The 18,019-nt window shown below is 40.2% G+C and overlaps 1 protein-coding gene across 1 annotated transcript in view; it reads right to left on the reverse strand.

The window, feature by feature from the left end:
- The window catches only part of PLS1 (plastin 1), a 108,564-nt gene that overhangs the window by 40,564 nt on the left and 49,981 nt on the right, over positions 1–18,019 (reverse strand). The window contains exon 2 of the mRNA XM_043595226.1: positions 1,856–1,959. Within this exon, the coding sequence (XP_043451161.1) occupies positions 1,856–1,925 (70 nt within the window). The 5' untranslated portion in view covers positions 1,926–1,959. The remainder of the gene's footprint in view (positions 1–1,855; positions 1,960–18,019) is intronic.

The following is an 18,019-nucleotide window of genomic DNA, read 5'->3' on the forward strand; positions in this document are numbered from 1 at the left end:
TGGGACAAATTATCAGAGGGAATAGTAGGTTCTTAAGGAACAATTTATCTGGTCAATAAAGCTAGTACATATTATGCTAGTGTTAGCACTGCCTTCATACAGAGTAAATTATCTGGCTGTCAGATTTGTTCCATCAGTGAATTATTTATTCAAAATATCATTAAATAAATATTGCAGGATTATATGTCCATGAGTCATAAAGAGTAAAGTTCATGTACTAAACAAAGAAGAGATTATTAATTCATTCATTTCTACCAAGACCTAGGCAGCACTTTTATTCAAGCTACCAAACTGCACCTATAAAATAACACCAATAGCAGACTAGGGATACATTTTTATTATTTCCTCTGTTTCAACACTCAAAATGAGCAAAATGTCCTAATAACTGCCTAATTTTTGTCTTGAAAAGACTCTGGCACTGCATATAATACTCTATAAAATTTATTATTAAAAATAATCTTTTAGAGGCCATACCATATTCATGCAATGCTCTAATGACAAATATATTGTCCTCAAAAAAACAAAAAACAAAAACAAAAACAAAAAAACAAGATTAAGGCATTCACTGTGAGCCTAATTCAGCCACCATGCAGACTGTATTCGGAAGTTTTGAGTTACTCTGGGGATGGCTGTGCAGGGAGAAGTGGAAGGGTCCAGAGATTTGTACAACTCACTTCACTTCATAGCAATGATGTGTAAGTTGTGAGCTTCCTGACAGCTTTACTTTTTTCTTTCTGGAGAGGCTTTCTTTTTCAAACTTCAATCTTTCTTTTCTCTTTATATTGGTCTCTAAAATTCTGTACCACATCTCATTTACATGAATTTTAGTCATGATTCACTAGGTTTGTGAGAAATCTAGGCACAAGATCAATTGTGATCATGATATGTCCACCCCAGTCTATTATCTGACCGTTTCTCACAGACTGTCTTTTTTTTTTTAACGTTTATTTATTTTTGAGAGTGAGAAAGAGTGCAAGTGGGAAAGGGGTAGAGAGAAAGAGGGAGAAACACAGAATCTGAATGTGAGCTGTCAGCACAGAGCCTGGCACGGGGCTCAAACTCACGGACGGAGAGATCATGACCTGAGCTGAAGTCAGATGCTTAACCAACTGAGCCACCCAGGTGCCCCACAGACTGCTCCTCTGTACCAGAGAAGGAGCCTACTATGGGAGGAGCAGGATTGGTGGTGTCACCATCCCAAGATCCTTTCACTGGGCTTGCCTTTCACTTGCATGCATTTGCAGACTAGAGCAAAAGATATTTATCTTCTTGTTTGCCACAGGTTTCCTAGGAGCAAAAGTGCAGAAGAATTGTGATCCGAAAGAGTATGAGGGAATTTTTTTTGGAAGAAAAATACAAAGTCATCAAATGATAATGTCATAAAGACAAAACACTGAATGGCTTTAAAAAGTGAAAGAATAAAAATAAGACACACAGCCTTTAAAAACAATATTCAGATTTTAAAATGTTCTGCGCGAAGTCAGAAAGTGTTACTGTTAGCAACAAACATGAAGGCCAGAGTTCAGTTTATAAACAAGGAAGTGTTTCTATATTTTCTTTCTGTAATGAGGATATCATGTTAAACGTATTCAGTTACACTGTCATTCATTAACCTGGATTACTCTCAGCAAAGAAATTATCAAAGAATTCAAAGTCCAATTCTCTTAGAAATTCAAGCCAGTCTTAATTTATCTTTCAGAAAGAAAGAATCCAGTGAAACCTAGATGGGGGGGGGAGAAACAGGATAAAGCTAGGGGTAAATGGGTGGTAGTAAAACCAATAGAGGGTATTCCATTCCTGGAAGTCTGACATCAAGCAGAATAGCAATGTCATATTTAGTTTTTCTCAACCATACCTATTTTATTAAATGCTTCCTGTAGCTCTTCCAGCTCTTCCCGAGAAATGGTAGTGGTACTGTTTTCCATCTTCGAAGAAAAGACTACCTTCAGGTCTTTACAGCTAGAAAAAACAATGTTATAAAAAGAACATTAGCCCTTTGAAAACATTTATCTAAGCAATACAGAATACACAGGCAGTAAAATCTCTAGAAGAAATCACCTGAGAAGTCTGCCTGACAAGGAACAAATAGGAACAGATACCCCATAACACTATTTCCCAGCATAGGTGGGCCAGACAATAAGAGAGTCCTCAGAGGGAAGGAATGGAAGGAATGCCTGTCTTTTACGCCTTGTCCTTACACAGGGCATACATGTTTCCCAGTAGCCTGTACAATTTTCATTTACATTGTACCCCGCTCCTTCAGTAAAATAAACATTTCAAGTTTGAGAGAAGGGTAGCATTTATAAATGTAAAGGAAGTGGTCAGGAAGTAAAATGTTAAGACATGAATAATGTCCACAAAAAGAATAAAGTAAGCACATAATTTTTCAAATAATTTATACATTAACATTTTCACTGATCAGTTAAAAATCGTTTTAAATTGTGTGAAGTCCTCGAAGAGTGTTACGGCTCATTTGTCACTTGTATACATACTTGCTTAGGAATTTGGGGGGGTTCTTCCCCAAATTTCTGTATCTTACAGTTATTCTGGGGCCTGGTTCTAATTAAAGTATAATTAAATCTTCGGGTTTTAAAAAATATACCATTGCCCACTATTTAATTTTTAATTTTTTTGAATGTTTATTTATTTTTGAGAAAGAGAGACACAGCATGAGTGGGGTAGGAGCAGAGTGAGAGGGAGACACAGAATCCAAAGCAGGGTCCAGGCTCTGAGCTGTGAGCACAGAGCCTGACACGGGGCTCGAACCCATACACCGTGAGATCATGACCTAAGCTGAAGTCCAACGCTTAACCGACTGAGCCACCCAGGTGCCCCTATTTAATTTTTAAATAAATTAAATAGTCATGAGTAACTTTTTCAAGGTGTGAAAGTGAGTAACTCATTGCTTCATCACTAAGCTGTCATCGAACCAAACTGTGTTTCATTCTTGTCTCTAGGTCCGTGTACTCTGCATTCTCCCAAATATAATGTGGTCACAAGCCATATAAACACATAAATATGTATTTGAGTAATAATACACATTAATTTATGTAATAATATATAAGGTATATATTATATACTTGTGAAATAAAAATTTGCATTTTAAAAGAAAGCTGCCTTTGTAAAATTCTTTGTAAAGTTTTGGAGGAAGAATTCTTGCTAGATTGACTCATATTTATCAGGCACATCATTTGCCAGTCCTGAAACCCTCCAGAAGGCAGTTACTAGAATTCACTTTGCAGTTTTAGAAATGAGGAACACAGCATTTAACCAGCTTCCAAACACCTGGCATGGAAGGAGTCCTACCTGGATGCTGAGACAGCTCAGAAGAGCACAGTATTTCAGAGTCATCTTGAAAGATGCAGCCCAAAGGCAGCCAGGATCACTGACCAGAGACTCACCAACGGGGCAGGTTATGTTGAATTCTATAGACAGCTGTATCTTCCCATAGATTTTGTTATGTGCCATTTTTTCTTCAGTAATTCCAAAACTGCTTTCCTTCTCCGCTTTGTTTTTTTAGCCCATATAATTTAAAAAACTTTTGGGGTGCCTGGGTGGCGCAGTCGGTTAAGCGTCCGACTTCAGCCAGGTCACGATCTTGCGGTCCGTGAGTTCGAGCCCCGCGTCAGGCTCTGGGCTGATGGCTCAGAGCCTGGAGCCTGTTTCCGATTCTGTGTCTCCCTCTCTCTCTGCCCCTCCCCCGTTCATGCTCTGTCTCTCTCTGTCCCAAAAATAAATAAACGTTGAAAAAAAAATTTTTTTTTAAATAAAAAACTTTCTTTCACCAATTAAAGCCTTTCTCCCCCGCTCCTAATCCTCAAGGGTATCCTGACATAACAAAGTATATATTTATAAAGTTAAGGAAGTATACTCTAAAAATGAACTTCCCAATTAGATGAAATGGGATCTGATCTTTTATCCTCCCTCAAATTTCTAACTTCCATGAACCTCTAAAAGCTTTACCAAAATTGGGGCACCCGGGTGGCTCAGTCAGTTGAGTGTCCGACTTTGGCTCAGGTCATGATCTCACAGTTTGTTGCGTTCAAGTCCCACAGCTAGCTCTGTGCTGACAGCTCAGAGCCTGGAGCCTGCTTCCGATTCTGTGTCTCCTTCTCTCCCTCTCTCTGCCCCTCCCCACCCTCAAAAATTAAAAAAAAAAATTACAAAAATTTTTTAAAAACTTTACCAAAATTAGTCTAAGCAGCCATTTATAATTTATAGGATCTAAAACCCCAGGATCCAGAACAGTTTCGGCGAAAAGGCATTAAGAACAGCCCTTGAGACCAAGAAGATTCTGAAACCTTTCTACCAACTGTAAAGATCCCAACTGTGAGGGACCAAACCTGTTTTCACTGGCACCTTTTGGTTTCTGGGCTATTCTGTTTTCTCTCCTCCCCCTGTGGCCCTAGCCCTGGTCACCTGAGATCCTGAGTTCTTGAGGTAGCCGTTGACACAGAGGAGGCAGCCTGCCCCCTAATCTATCCTCCAAAATTCCCTTTTTTTCCTTACTTCCCCCTTCTCTAGTAATATAAAAAATAATGGCAAATATTTACTGAGGGCTTTCAATGGGCCTGGAGCTATGCTAATGTCATACATGAGCTTACTATGTATTGATCTGTTCTTCTATTGATTGAACAAGTGTCCTCCCTTAAATGTAAATTAGAGGGCTGCACAGGTTACCTAAGGAAGGTTTAAAGAGAGAGGGAGGGAGGGAGAGAGAGAGAGAGAGAGAGAGAGAGAGAGAGAGAGAGAGAGAGAATCAACATCAAATCTGTTTCTAATGCCTCCAAACCCTTAAAATCTACATGTAGTTCAATTAGCATCCCTATTCTCTCACTGCAAGCATCACAGGTAGTTTTAAAGAAAAGACTGATGACCACTTCACACTTAAGTATAGGTGACTGATAAACCCTTACAGTGCTCATCAGATTTATATTTTAAAGGCAAAACTTTTGTTAAGGATATGAGGGAATTTTTTTTTAAGTTTATTTATTTTGAGAGAGAGAGTGTGCACAGCAGGGAAGGGGCAGAGAGAGAGGGAGAGAGAGAGTCCCAAGCAGGCTCCGCACTGACAGTGAGGAGCCCAACATAGGGCTTGAACTCACAAACCGAGAGATCATGACCTGAGCTGAAACCAAGACTCGGATGCTTAACTGACTAAGCCACCCAGGCGCCCCTTAAGGGCAAATTTATATTTTAAGGGCAAATGTCTGTTTTCTTTAGACTAACAGATGAATACATTATTAGACTATTTATACATCAGCAAAATAAATGAACTACACTCGTTTCTTAAAAACATAGTAACTGGAAAAAGCAAAGTGCTAAGAGATACATACGGTATATGTACCAATTATTGTGAATTATAAAAACACATGTATGTACTACATATGTTGCCAAACATATACAGTAAAACTTAAAAACACATGGGAATGATGCAACAAATTCAGAATAGTGGTTGTCTATGGAGAAGTAGGAAAGGGGCACAGCTGGGAGCTGGCACTGGATCCATTACATTTTTTTAAGAGAAATTTGAAGCAATTATGGCAAAATTTAACATCTGTTCAATCTGAGCATTCAGTATATGGATACTGGTTATACTATCTCTGTACCTACTTTAAGAATTGTTTTGTTTTAAATAATTCACGAGATAATTTTTTAACTTTTAAGTTCAGATAGTAAAAAAAAATGATACATAAATAAAATAATAAAGGTAACACAAGAATATGTTTTGAACAGGAGAAAATTTCCCAAAGTCCCTCAGGACATGGGGAAACATTTTTTTCAAGTACTTCAATCTTGAACAGTCAAAACAGTTAATATTATTGTAGAAGAATAATTTATTGAAATATCAAATTGTGCTTCTTCTCCAAGAAGAATTGTGTTTCTTCTCCCCCGCCTCAGTCACACCCCTCAACTAAAGTAGTAACTACCTCTTGTCAGGCACGCTGGCAGCACAGAAAGCAAAACCAGCCTGGAATCTGCGGTTCCGAGTCCTCGGGTAGAAGCACAAACCTCCTCAGGGTTTACTGGGTGTTCTGGAAATGGGGCAGCAGGAGGAGGAGATCCCTGAGAAGCCACTAGATAAGGAAGACAGAGAGAGGGAGAAATTGTCTCCATGGGCAAACAGGGAAATCTGCAGATGCCGGCAAGGAAGACTGTGGCCACAAGGGTGGCAGAGACAGGGGCAGACAAGGTGCAGGAGAATCCGTGCTGAAGGAATGCACCGTTGTGAGTAACGGGCATTTCCCAGGCAGACACTGGGGACTGATGATCCAGGACAGAAGAGCTTCCCGCGAGCCTCTGCTCTGTTTAAGACTCCAGGACAAGAGAGGCTGAGGGGCAGATTCCAGGTGCCTGAGAAGCACTTGACTGACTCAGGCAGGATGAGCCTTCACAGTCAAAATGAGAACAAACTGAGGGTTGATGGGGAGGTAGAGGAGAGGGAAAGTGGGTGATGGGCATTGAGGAGGGCACCTGTTGGGATGAACACTGGGTGTTGTACGGAAACCAATTTGACAATAAATTATATTTAATCTAAAAAAATAAATTTGCTTTAAAGAACATACACAAATGTGATATTTCTTTCATACCTGACTTTTATGGAAAAAGCCTGTCCTTTTTTATGAAAAAAAAAATCCTCCAATTCTCTGGAGAAGTGCCTAGGCTCAGAGGTTCTGGAGCATGGCAGTATCTCTGGGAGGGGCAATACTATGGCATCCTACATCTTCCCCCTCTTCTTCATAAACTTCTCTTATCTCCCACTGCAATGTTCCACTTTTCTTACTATGTTCTATTTTCAGCTCCCCAGTACAAGTTTAAAGATCACAAGGTCAGTAGAATAAGTCACTATATGAAAAAAATAAGCAGCTAAGAAATATGACTGAAGAGTTTCCTTTTTAGTTTAAAGGAAACCTGGAAAATACTTTCATTTTTCTGTATTTCCAGCAATCTTTTTTCAACCACATTTCACAACAGGGAACGACATCATTCTGCAAAACGCAAATATTCATATTCCCTATCAAACTGTTACTTCATCAGATTTTCTCTAGTTAACTGGAATGTCTCCTGACTTTCTAATATAAGTATGAACTGGGAGACCACTGACTTTATTAAATTTTACACACCAGTCTGACCCCTCTTTGGACAGAGAAAGCTATTAAATGGGTATGATATAATTCACATTTCTCCTGAGCATCCTTCTGCACTGAAAGAACTGAGCTCCATTTTTTTTTAATTCATTTTACAAGGGGCAGCTATGCTGGTGAACTTTCCTGATAAGTCATCAACTGGATTGCCAACAAGCCTAAACTGGCAAAATCCCAAACTGTCTTAAAAGGGTAACTTATAAAAATGTAACTTTATTCTCAGATAAGCAAAGCCAATTGCCTAAGTGCTTGCACAATCGTAGAGACCATAATCAGCACCACTATGAAGAGTTAAGCCAGGTATAACACATCTGTGAGGCAGTGACACTTAGTTCCAAACTAACTCATTTGTGACTTCTTTTTAAAGGGCGGCCTAGCAATCTACAAAAACAAACATGACAAAAAATAATAATATACAGATATCTTAATGTTGGGCCTTTTTTCTGCTTCAGTTCTAAGGATTAACCATTTCATCAGTCCCCACACCACCTAATTCATGTGCCTTCTGCCCCCTACTCTCCATTCCATGGTCTGCCCGCCACACTCATGTTCTTACCTCCTTCCCACCTGCATTAGCATCATAGCCTCTGTTTTCACCTTGGCTCTTATATGTTATTCAGCTCACATGCATTAACTTATTCTTGATCATGTACTTCCTGTGATAGTCACATTCTGTTAATCTCATTCACCTTCGTAAACTCACTGTTTGCTCTATACAGGTAGAAGATGCAGGTTTTCTGATTTTTATGTTTCCAATAGCCTTAATGTGTTACGCATGTGGGGAAAATTTACTAAAATTCACTAATGGTAATATTTCTCTTCATAGAGCAGGGAGAGTACTAGGTAAAAAAGGTGCCAAGCAGAACAGTTGTCTCTGCGAAATGTGTCACCAACAGGTGAGTGAAGAGACTGAAAGAATCTCCATACCTCAATAACCGGTTCTCTTCATTCACTCACCCACTTACTCATTACTTATTCACAACTTACGAAGCACCTGTTCACCCTACCCAGTATTAGGGGCACAAAGATGGTATTCAAAATTTTGAGCCCACATGGCTATATATAGCAGGTGTTTTTTCTAAATCTTTCAAAAATAATTTTTGTCCATTTCCCCCAAATTCCTTTACAAAGGAGTAAATATATATATGTATATATGTGAAAAAAATATATATATATGTATGTATGTGTGTGTGTGTGTGTGTGTGTGTATATATATATATATATATATATATATATATATGTAAATACCCTCAATTCTTCCCTGGATGAATCTTTAAGGGCCAATGCTCTTGTGCAAACACCAGATGTCTAAATAAGAAAATCTGCTGGGCAAAGCAGAGAACAGAGAGGACTTGCCTACATCTTCTCCCCACTCACTGCCTTACTGCATGAGCCACTGCCATGGTCATCTCCATGACTAGCCACAATTATGGTGACAATACTATTGCGCATTTGTACATTTGGGCACTGAGTTTGGTGCTGACCTGAGCGTTCATTGGCTGCTAAAGTTGCCACCAAGACCTTTCTGTATCCATTCACTTAAAAGCCTCAATATGTAGCCCATAGTAAGAGAGTTTAAAATCATTCAGTCAAGTATTCAGCAAATACAATTTGAACTAAGCATGAAGGTTTAAAGATTAATAAGAATTAATTTCTTCTAGAACTATACTTAAAAAATTTTTTTTTAACGTTTATTTATTTTTGAGACAGGGAGAGACAGAGCATGAACAGGGGAGGGTCAGAGAGAGGGAGACACAGAATATGAAGCAGGCTCCAGGCTCTGAGCTGTCAGCACAGAGCCCAACGCAGGGCTAGAACTCATGGACCGCAAGATCATGACCTGAGCCGAAGTCGGCCGCCTAACCGACTGAGCCACCCAGGCGCCCCTAGAACTATACTTAATATAATGCTGATTGGGGTCAACTATAAATGCCTAAGTTTAATTAAAACTGATTTTTTGGTAAATGATATAAAGGAATATTATGATTATTTCTCTTTTCATAAACAAATTAGAATTGTCCCCTAATTTGTTTGCTGTGTAAGTCTAGATTTAAAGGGACCTCTTTGAATACTATATATTATTTACAGTCAAGCTCATTGAAACTATGTGATTCTAGGTTGGAAGTTTCTGGACTAATTGCAGCCAAGGCAATAGCAGTATATAGAGCAGCAATATGAGAAGGAAGGCTAGAAGGGGGTTGTGCATGCTTGTGCACGTGCAAACCACGCTTAGTAATTTTTCAGTTGAGAAATAGGAAATTGCATTAAACGTATACACAAAAGGTCTAAAGTAGAGTTTACTGATCAAAGTTTAGGTCAAGACTATCCATAGAAGACTGATTGGAACCATTTGGGGATGTGAAAGAAAGGGGAAGACAGGCCCCAGTACCTTCCTGAAGTCTCAAGCTCTAAGTTCAACATTAAGTGAATACTTAAGTGAATAATTTGTAAGCTGAGGAAATTACAGTCTATCAAGTGGGAATCAGTTCTTGGGACCTGCTGATCAATGTTGTCCCATGGCCCCAAGCTCAGCAACACTTCTGCCCAGCAGCCCATGAAAAGCCTTCCTGGTTCCTGAAGTCCTGGAGGAGGATGGAGGCCCTTATATCTGACTCCCTAGACTTTAGCCTTTTCCTGATGTGTACATGATGCCAGCCAGGGCTCTGAAAGGGGAAGCCACTGCTGAGCCACAGTGGACTGCTGCCAACAGGAATCAGGCCCAAGGTCACCACATCTGATTTTTAAAGAAAAGCCAGAAATCCGTATTTTTATGTGAAATTTTTTTAGTTTTTGCAAATGATGTGAATCCTTTTATAAAACACCATGTGTGTCAGATCAAAACTCTGGTCTATTAATTTTGCTTCTACACCTCCCTAATTCCATGTGACCTCACTTGGTCTCCCAAGGGAACCTGGTAGAGCTATGTTTCTCTAGAAACACTCGCATAACATTAGCTCAGTCTAAAAGCCTGAAGAACACATTTTGTCTCTTAATGTGTCAAAACCCAACCTCTGCTAGCACCACTCACCACATCCCTGCTCCCAGTAAGGGATATTTCTAAGTGTCAGCTTCTCTGAGAGAAGAGGAGCCAGCAGGTCAGGAGCCCACTAATCACAGATTCCCAGCTCAGGTAACTGGATCTGCCCATCATCCCAGGATCTTTTCCTTCTCATTTATTATTTATATCCCACCTACTCTCCCCCACTCCCACCTCCACTTTAGGACTTCTCTGACTCTCTGAGAAAATTTACCATACTAAAGTTCCCCAAACTGCTATCATATAATGTTACAATACCATCAATACTTCAAATATCATTTCCCAATGTTTTGTTTTGTTTTCTTCTCCAGTAACCATTTCCCTTCTCCTGGTAACAGCACCAATTTTAGTTTTGGGGTTCCGCTCATTCCATATAATCCACATGTAACAGTTGAGTGAAGTTCTAGGTCCAGGCCAATCAATACATCATATTCTCTGCTGCAGGGATTTGGTTTAGGGATAGGCATGTAACACAGTTGGAGCCAATGAGACATTAACAAAGCTTTTGTGGAGCTTTCTGTAATAAGAGTCCCACAAACTCCCCTGGATCAGTTTTTCATGAAGAAGTACAGGCCAGAACAGCCACATCAATCTTGCCTCCAGAAGGGGAAGACCTGAAGCAGAGAATTAAGCCAAAACCAACATAGCAGAGAGCAGAGCCAGTGGGTGAAGAGAAAACCTGTCTGGGCAGAGTTAAGTGCTAAATCCCACTGGGCTAAAGCCTTTATGTCTTTAGTTACTTGAAACAATTTTTCTTTAAAGCCAGTTAAACTAAGTTTCTATTGCTTGCAACCAAGAGTCCAAACGATATATGAGGAGTAATAACAGACATAGTTTACAAAAAGAAAATGTAAGGGGGGGGGGCATCAATTCCTCAAACAATAGAAAATATTTAAACATTCCGAACTGGGAAAGAAAATTAATCATAATTATATTTTCTAAGTTTACATGTAGATAAGAAGCACAATAGTTTTAAGGTTTTTGTTGTTGTTGTTGTTGTTGTTGTTTGGTTGACACACAATGTTACATTAGTGTTAGGTGCACAACATAGTGATTCAGCATCTCTATATGTTGTGCTGTGCTCACCACAACTGTAGCTGCCATCTGTCACCACTCAACACTATCACAGTATCATTGGTATTTGTCATAATTTGTATTTTACCACCACCACCACACCTGATCTCAGAAAGCTCAGTGCATTAGTGAAGTACAAAAAAGTTAGATTATGGTTGCTCCCACAGCAATCAGCAGCACTGAAGATTACATTCATAGCCTAAAGGCCTCCAGGCTTATGGCTTCTCTGCACCTTTTTTCCCTTCCCTTTATCCAGAAAGATTCTCCTTCCCATTTCTGTTAATTCGTTTCTAGGTAAAGATGAAAAACTCAGGGGCGCCTGGGTGGCTTAGTTGGTTAAGCTTCTGACTTCGGCTCAGGTCATGATCTCTCAGTTCATGGGTTTGAGCCCCCCATCGGGTTCTGTGCTGACAGCTCAGAGCCTGGAGCCTGCTTTGAATTCTGTGTCTCCCTCTCTCTCTGCTGCTCCCCCACTTGTGCTCTCTCTCTCTCTCTCAAAAAATGAATAAACATTGGAGCGCCTGGGTGGCGCAGTCGGTTAAGCGTCCGACTTCAGCCAGGTCATGATCTCGTGGCCCGTGAGTTCGAGCCCCGAGTCAGGCTCTGGGCTGATGGCTCAGAGCCTGGAGCCTGTTTCTGATTCTGTGTCTCCCTCTCTCTCTGCCCCTCCCCCGTTCATGCTCTGTCTCTCTCTGTCCCAAAAATAAATAAATGTTGAAAAAAAATTTTAAAAAAATGAATAAACATTAAAAAGATTTTTTTTAATTTTTTTTTTTAACGTTTATTTATTTTTGAGACAGAGAGAGACAGAGCATGAACGGGGGAGGGGCAGAGAGAGAGGGAGACACAGAATCGGAAACAGGCTCCAGGCCCTGAGCCATCAGCCCAGAGCACGACAAGGGGCTCGAACTCACGGACCGCGAGATCGTGACCTGGCTGAAGTCGGACGCTTAACCGACTGCGCCACCCAGGCGCCCCTAACGTTTATTTATTTTTGGGACAGAGAGAGACAGAGCATGAACAGGGGAGGGGCAGAGAAAGAGGGAGACACAGAATCAGAAGCACGCTCCAGGCTCTGAGCCATCAGCCCAGAGCCCGACGCGGGGCTCGAACTCTCGGACCATGAGATCGTGACCTGAGCTGAAGTCGGACGCCCAACCGACTGACCACCCAGGCGCCCCAAAAATTTTTTTAAAAAGATGACAAACTCAGTAGTAATATATTATGAGGAATGGCAGGCCTTTTTGTTGTGAGGCAGGGCAGGGCAATCCAGCTACAGTAAAAAAAAACATTCAGAGTCAACAAATCATTAAAGTCAGGAAATCACTAATGCAGTGCAGGTAACGGGGCGGGTGCGGGGCGGTGGGGAGAGCAACTTACCAAACACCTGACAGTAAAAAAACAGACATCTAAGATGTTTGCAGGTTTATCCAACAGCTCAGTGAAAGCAGGTACCCCCAAGTATCAAGACCCTGTAAGTTAGTTCAATTTCCAAAGGGGTACTTCATCTAAACCTCAATGGGACCCACATTATAATTTGCTGCATGGCACAGTAATGTGCTTCCAAAGTACAAAGGGAACAAGGAAGATATATGGCAGACAGGAATTCAGGAATGAATGAAGATGAAAAAACCAAAACTCTCCATCTAGTCTTTTTTTTTTAAGTTTATTTATTTATTTTTGAGTAATCTCTACACCAAGTGTGGGGCTCAAACTCATGACCCTGAGATCAAGAGTTGCATGCTCTTCCGACTGAGCCAGTGAGGCATCCCTCCATCTTGTCTTGTAATAGCATTTTTTTTTACATGATTAGTGGTCTAATGTAGTTACAGATGCTGAAAGAAAGTGGCCTGAAATAAACTTTAAGTAGGAACATTAGAAACAACAGGTTTTTAAATCAAATCTATTTGCTGCTTTTATTGTTGTTTTGGATTCCAGTTTACAATCATTCCATGAGATGTCACTATATCACTATTCAAAATTATACAAGCTGCCTAATTATTCTCTATTTTTAAATTCTAGAAGAAACCATTCCAAAAGCTGATGTCTTCCATAATTAAATTCTCTCTCTCTCTCTCTTTTTGGTTGTTGTTCCTTAATACTACCATTTCCTTCTTCAGAATATAGCCTCAATAATTTTTGGCTGTAAAACTATGCCTCCAGACTCCAATCCCTCCCTGTTAACAATTCTTCTTTCCCAATCTACCCTGAGAAAGACCTCTTTCTCCCAAGGCCTCTTCCTGATTGTCCCATAACTTTCCTTCATGTCTTTTCCTGTCCCGAGAAACTCTACTCTTTCACATTCAATTCTTCATGTGCCCTCCAAGCAGAGCTCAAATTCCACCATAAATTTCTCCTTTGGCCTCATTGCGTCTCAGCACATTTACTGGAAACATCTAAGGTGCTAGGTGTTGTTCCAAATGTTGGAGGTAATCTACTGGTGACTCACATATGGAACTGGCTCTCAAAGAATTTACAATCTAGTAAGGGAGCCAATAAACCCCAGATGACAGCAATGGCAAGCACATGAGACTCCCTCACCCACTGCAGACGTCATTCACCAATCACAGCTCTTTCCCACAAGGCCTTGAGTTGCCTCAGGGTCCCCTTTTCAACATGGCCCCTGACAGAGCCCCTACCAAAGAGTCAGCCCTCCAAATGAGCTAGGATGCCACCTCCAGAACCACAATGCAAGCCAGAATGAAATAAGTAGGAAAGGAAGAATCTTCTGACGGCTTCTAGTCTTCAAAGAAGACTTTACAGAGCAGGTGCCATCTGAGCTGGACCTTGAAACAGGAAAAGGCAAAGAAAGATGAAAATTGTAGCTAAGGAAGAAAATTCTTAGTGGTCTCCCCACAGAGTACTCAGATAACTCCAATTTCTCAGACTTAGTATCTATATTGTATTACAGCACCTTATCACCTTGCAATTTTTAAGTTTTTGAGAGCAATGGTGTATCTTCTATTTCTTCTCTAATTAAAAATTTCAAGGTGGTAAAATGATACAATACAATATAAATACTTAAAAACTCCACTTTTAACCTCTTGGTGACAGTGATGGTGAGTGATCTTATTCAAAAGATGTCACTCCTCTGAAAGCCTTTTTTTTTTTAAAAAAGAAATCCACTTAATATCTTTACTAATTCTATTATTTCCAAATCCTTCCACAAAAGGGTGTTAAGGGTGTTACAGTTCTTCAGTTTACTGCATATATATATATATATTTTTTTAAGTCAGTCATAATGTTGAAGTTATAATACAAATTTTTAGTTCCTGGCACTATACCATGAAGCACAATGAAGATCATCTTATTTAAATAAAGCAAGCTTGTCTTTTTGCCTATTGGTAATAGCTACTTCTGACATGAAAAATAACCCCTGCCATCTCCAAAGATGCCTGCATGCTACATCTTCTAATCGGAGCAGGCCAGTGCTGGCCAGCCCAAAGATTCTTTCTTTTTCCATTCAAATAGGTCAACAATTCACTCCTTATGCACCTCAGAAAACAACTTATTGTCTCACTGTAAGCCATACTCTCTGAAAAGGAATTTTCTATGATTTCCAAGACTCTTGGCTTCACCTGTATCCCCTTACCTATTGACGATGGAAACATTTAATCTTCCTACCTGGTATTTGTGCCAGCTAAGGTATTGTCATTGTAAGCAACAGAGACTGGCAAAATTTGCCCAAAAAGGAACACATTGGAACACTCTGGCTCAAAGAGGAAGGGAGGGCTGAACAAGAAGCCTCTGGAAGGACAGGTGCCAGGCAGTTTTAAGGAGCTCCACAGTGGAAACTACGACATGCCACTTTAGAGCTCTGTCTCCAGATGCCTCAACCATCACCAGCTGTGAATGACAGTCTAATCCCCAGGATGTTAGTCTGTTAGTCTGTTTGGCTCAGGCCACATGCCCAACCCTGTGCTCAGGGGGTATCAAGAAGACCTACAGCTGTAGAGAATCTCTTTGTCCTAGGTTCATTTGCCTTCTGCACAGGCTCTGTGTTTGCATGACGCAAAAAAGCAAGGTTTAATTCTGACTCCCAAGCAAATGCAAGCATGCCATTCTAACAGTCTTCTCCTGACCTGAACTCATCCCACCCAGTTAAGAACATCTGAAGGTCAAATGAACAAGACTCATAAAATCTCCCCCAAACTCTCCATCGAAGAAAACCCCACAAAACACAGCACTCATATACAACAGCAGTCCAAAAAAGGCAAGGGAGACTTCCCCTACCCCTTTGATAGTAATAAACATTCATAGGTGCTCATCATACACCAAACACTGTTCTAAGTAGTACATATATTGTCTCAATCCACACAGCAATTCCCTGAGGTTGGTAATTTTATAATTCCCATTTTACAGTTAGAGAAATTGAGGCCCAAAACTTCCCAGTAAGTGGCAGAGCTCGGATCCACACCTAGGGAGTTTTCCAAGTCCAGGCCCTTAATTACGTTTCATAGTGGTGGTCTCCATACATCTCTTTCTGCCCCTATATCTCAAGTTATACACCCTGTGATTGTTCCCTATTAGAAGCTGCCCTACAACCTGGCTTTCCATCATGGTAGCATTAGGGCAAAGTGTGGACAGTGTGATCTGTCTTGCTAAAACGTTAGAGAATGTATGGAAGGATTTAAATGAGTTTTGTGAGAACTGTATGAATTCTTTTACACTACATTTTTTTCTGTCTGTACAAAAGTACCTTGTTCCTATTTTCCATACAGTATTATTTATTCACTGGAAATTATACATTAGGGAGGTAATTACCCAGACTGTAACCGCCTATGATGCCAAATATTTCATTCAGAATAAATGCCTCAATACAAACACCAGGGAGCTGTCAGAGAAAAGGAAGCTGTGAGTCACTTTCGAGGGCTCTAGAATAATCCAGGCATTACTTCCTAGTTTATAATCCTTTCCCACCGTTTCCACCCAAGAATTTCCAAGTAAATGATTCACAGCAACAGACATTCTTGTCCAACTTGTGCCCAAGTGAGCAGAGGTGTGTTTCCTATCCAGGGTGTTTCCATGTCAGGGTTTGAGCTTTAGCCTCCAAAATACACATCAGTTTAAATGTGAAGTGTTTCACCTTTTACACCAATAAATTAAAACAGTGTTGTCAGGAGCTGAAACCTGGAGGCACTTCACAACTTGCAGAAACTAACTCTGACCCTCTTTATTAACTGACAAAGGAAGGAATTATCATATATGTGTGTTTTCAAGCACCCATAGAAATCTTTCCTAAAATCCCAAATTTCTATAAATTATGGCTAAAAAGCATTAGTGCCAGAAAATATTTTCCAACAATTGCAAAGGATGCCATATCACGAAGAATTAAAACTATCATCACGGTTTTTTTTTAAGAGTACAACAGTTAACACGTCTATGGTTTTCTCATTCTTCTAACAGTCTACATGCTACCACAGAAGGATTCTACTAGCTGACCATAACAGGTTAGGGCCTTTGTTACTCATAAGAGATGGATGCTTCCACAATGCAATTAGATACCTGCCCAAGAACTATGAGGTATCTGTACCCTTTGCTTTGCAGAATGGAAGGAAGCAGTGCCCACTACCAGCTCTGGAAATTTTCTCACACCAGAATCTTGGCATTAGTAAAATTAAACAGTACTTTATTGAGTATTTTATACTCTCCAAGCATCCATTTTACCTCTTTAACTCATTATTAGACATAGGTCTCCCAACAGAGAAACTGAGACACAGTGAATTTTAATGACTTATATTTATAAAATCCGGTCCACACTCCTCCAAAGATGACAGAACGGGCATCTACACTGAGGAGTAAATGCTATGCTCAGAGCTCAAGAACAAGTCTTTGGCAATGCTGGTTGAAAGTATTTACAACCAAAGAGGACCTGAAGCAAAAACCACTAACCACAAATGCAGTCAAAATTAAGACACACTGACATCAATGTTTATATGCCATGGGTTGTATAACTTTAGAAATAAAGGAAGAAATTAACAAGAGCACAACTACTATAGGAAATGTTAACTTCTGATAGTTTAATGAGTCAAAAGTAAATAAGGATATAGAAAATTTGAATAATAATTCTGTGTCTCCCTCTCTCTCTCTGCCCCTCCCCCGTTCATGCTCTGTCTCTCTCTGTCCCAAAAATAAATAAACGTTGAAAAAAAAAAAAAAGGGGCGCCTGGGTGGCGCAGTCGGTTAAGCGTCCGACTTCAGCCAGGTCACGATCTCGCGGTCCGTGAGTTCGAGCCCGGCGTCGGGCTCTGGGCTGATGGCTCAGAGCCTGGAGCCCGTTTCCGATTCTGTGTCACCCTCTCTCTCTCTCCCTCCCCCGTTCATGCTCTCTCTCTCTCTGTCCCAAAAATAAATAAAAACGTTGAAAAAGAAAAAAAAATTAAAAAAAAAAAGAAAATTTGAATAATAAGTTGTAAAGGTATAATTTTTTTACAACTTTCACATTATAATCCTTATAATCCTTATTTTCTTGAATTCAATCAAAGTTAGCTCTAAGGCCTACTCAATACGATCATTTGAGAAGACAAATGCTACTTGTTATAGAAATCCCTCTCATTCTCTGGGCCAAATCAGAACCTCAGACCTTATAAGAAAAGAGGAACAATGGGAGGACTCTTCTGTCCAGTGAGCAAGGCAGATACATACCCTTCTGGGCTCACGTCATCCATTCAAAAGCACTAGCATTCACACCCCCAATTACAAGCCTGGAAACAGTGACTTTTCTTCCCCAGGTCAGTCCCACTCATCTGAGACATCTCCTTTG

The sequence above is a fragment of the Prionailurus bengalensis genome, chromosome C2 (assembly GCF_016509475.1).
Source record: "Prionailurus bengalensis isolate Pbe53 chromosome C2, Fcat_Pben_1.1_paternal_pri, whole genome shotgun sequence".
NCBI lineage: Eukaryota > Metazoa > Chordata > Mammalia > Carnivora > Felidae > Prionailurus > Prionailurus bengalensis.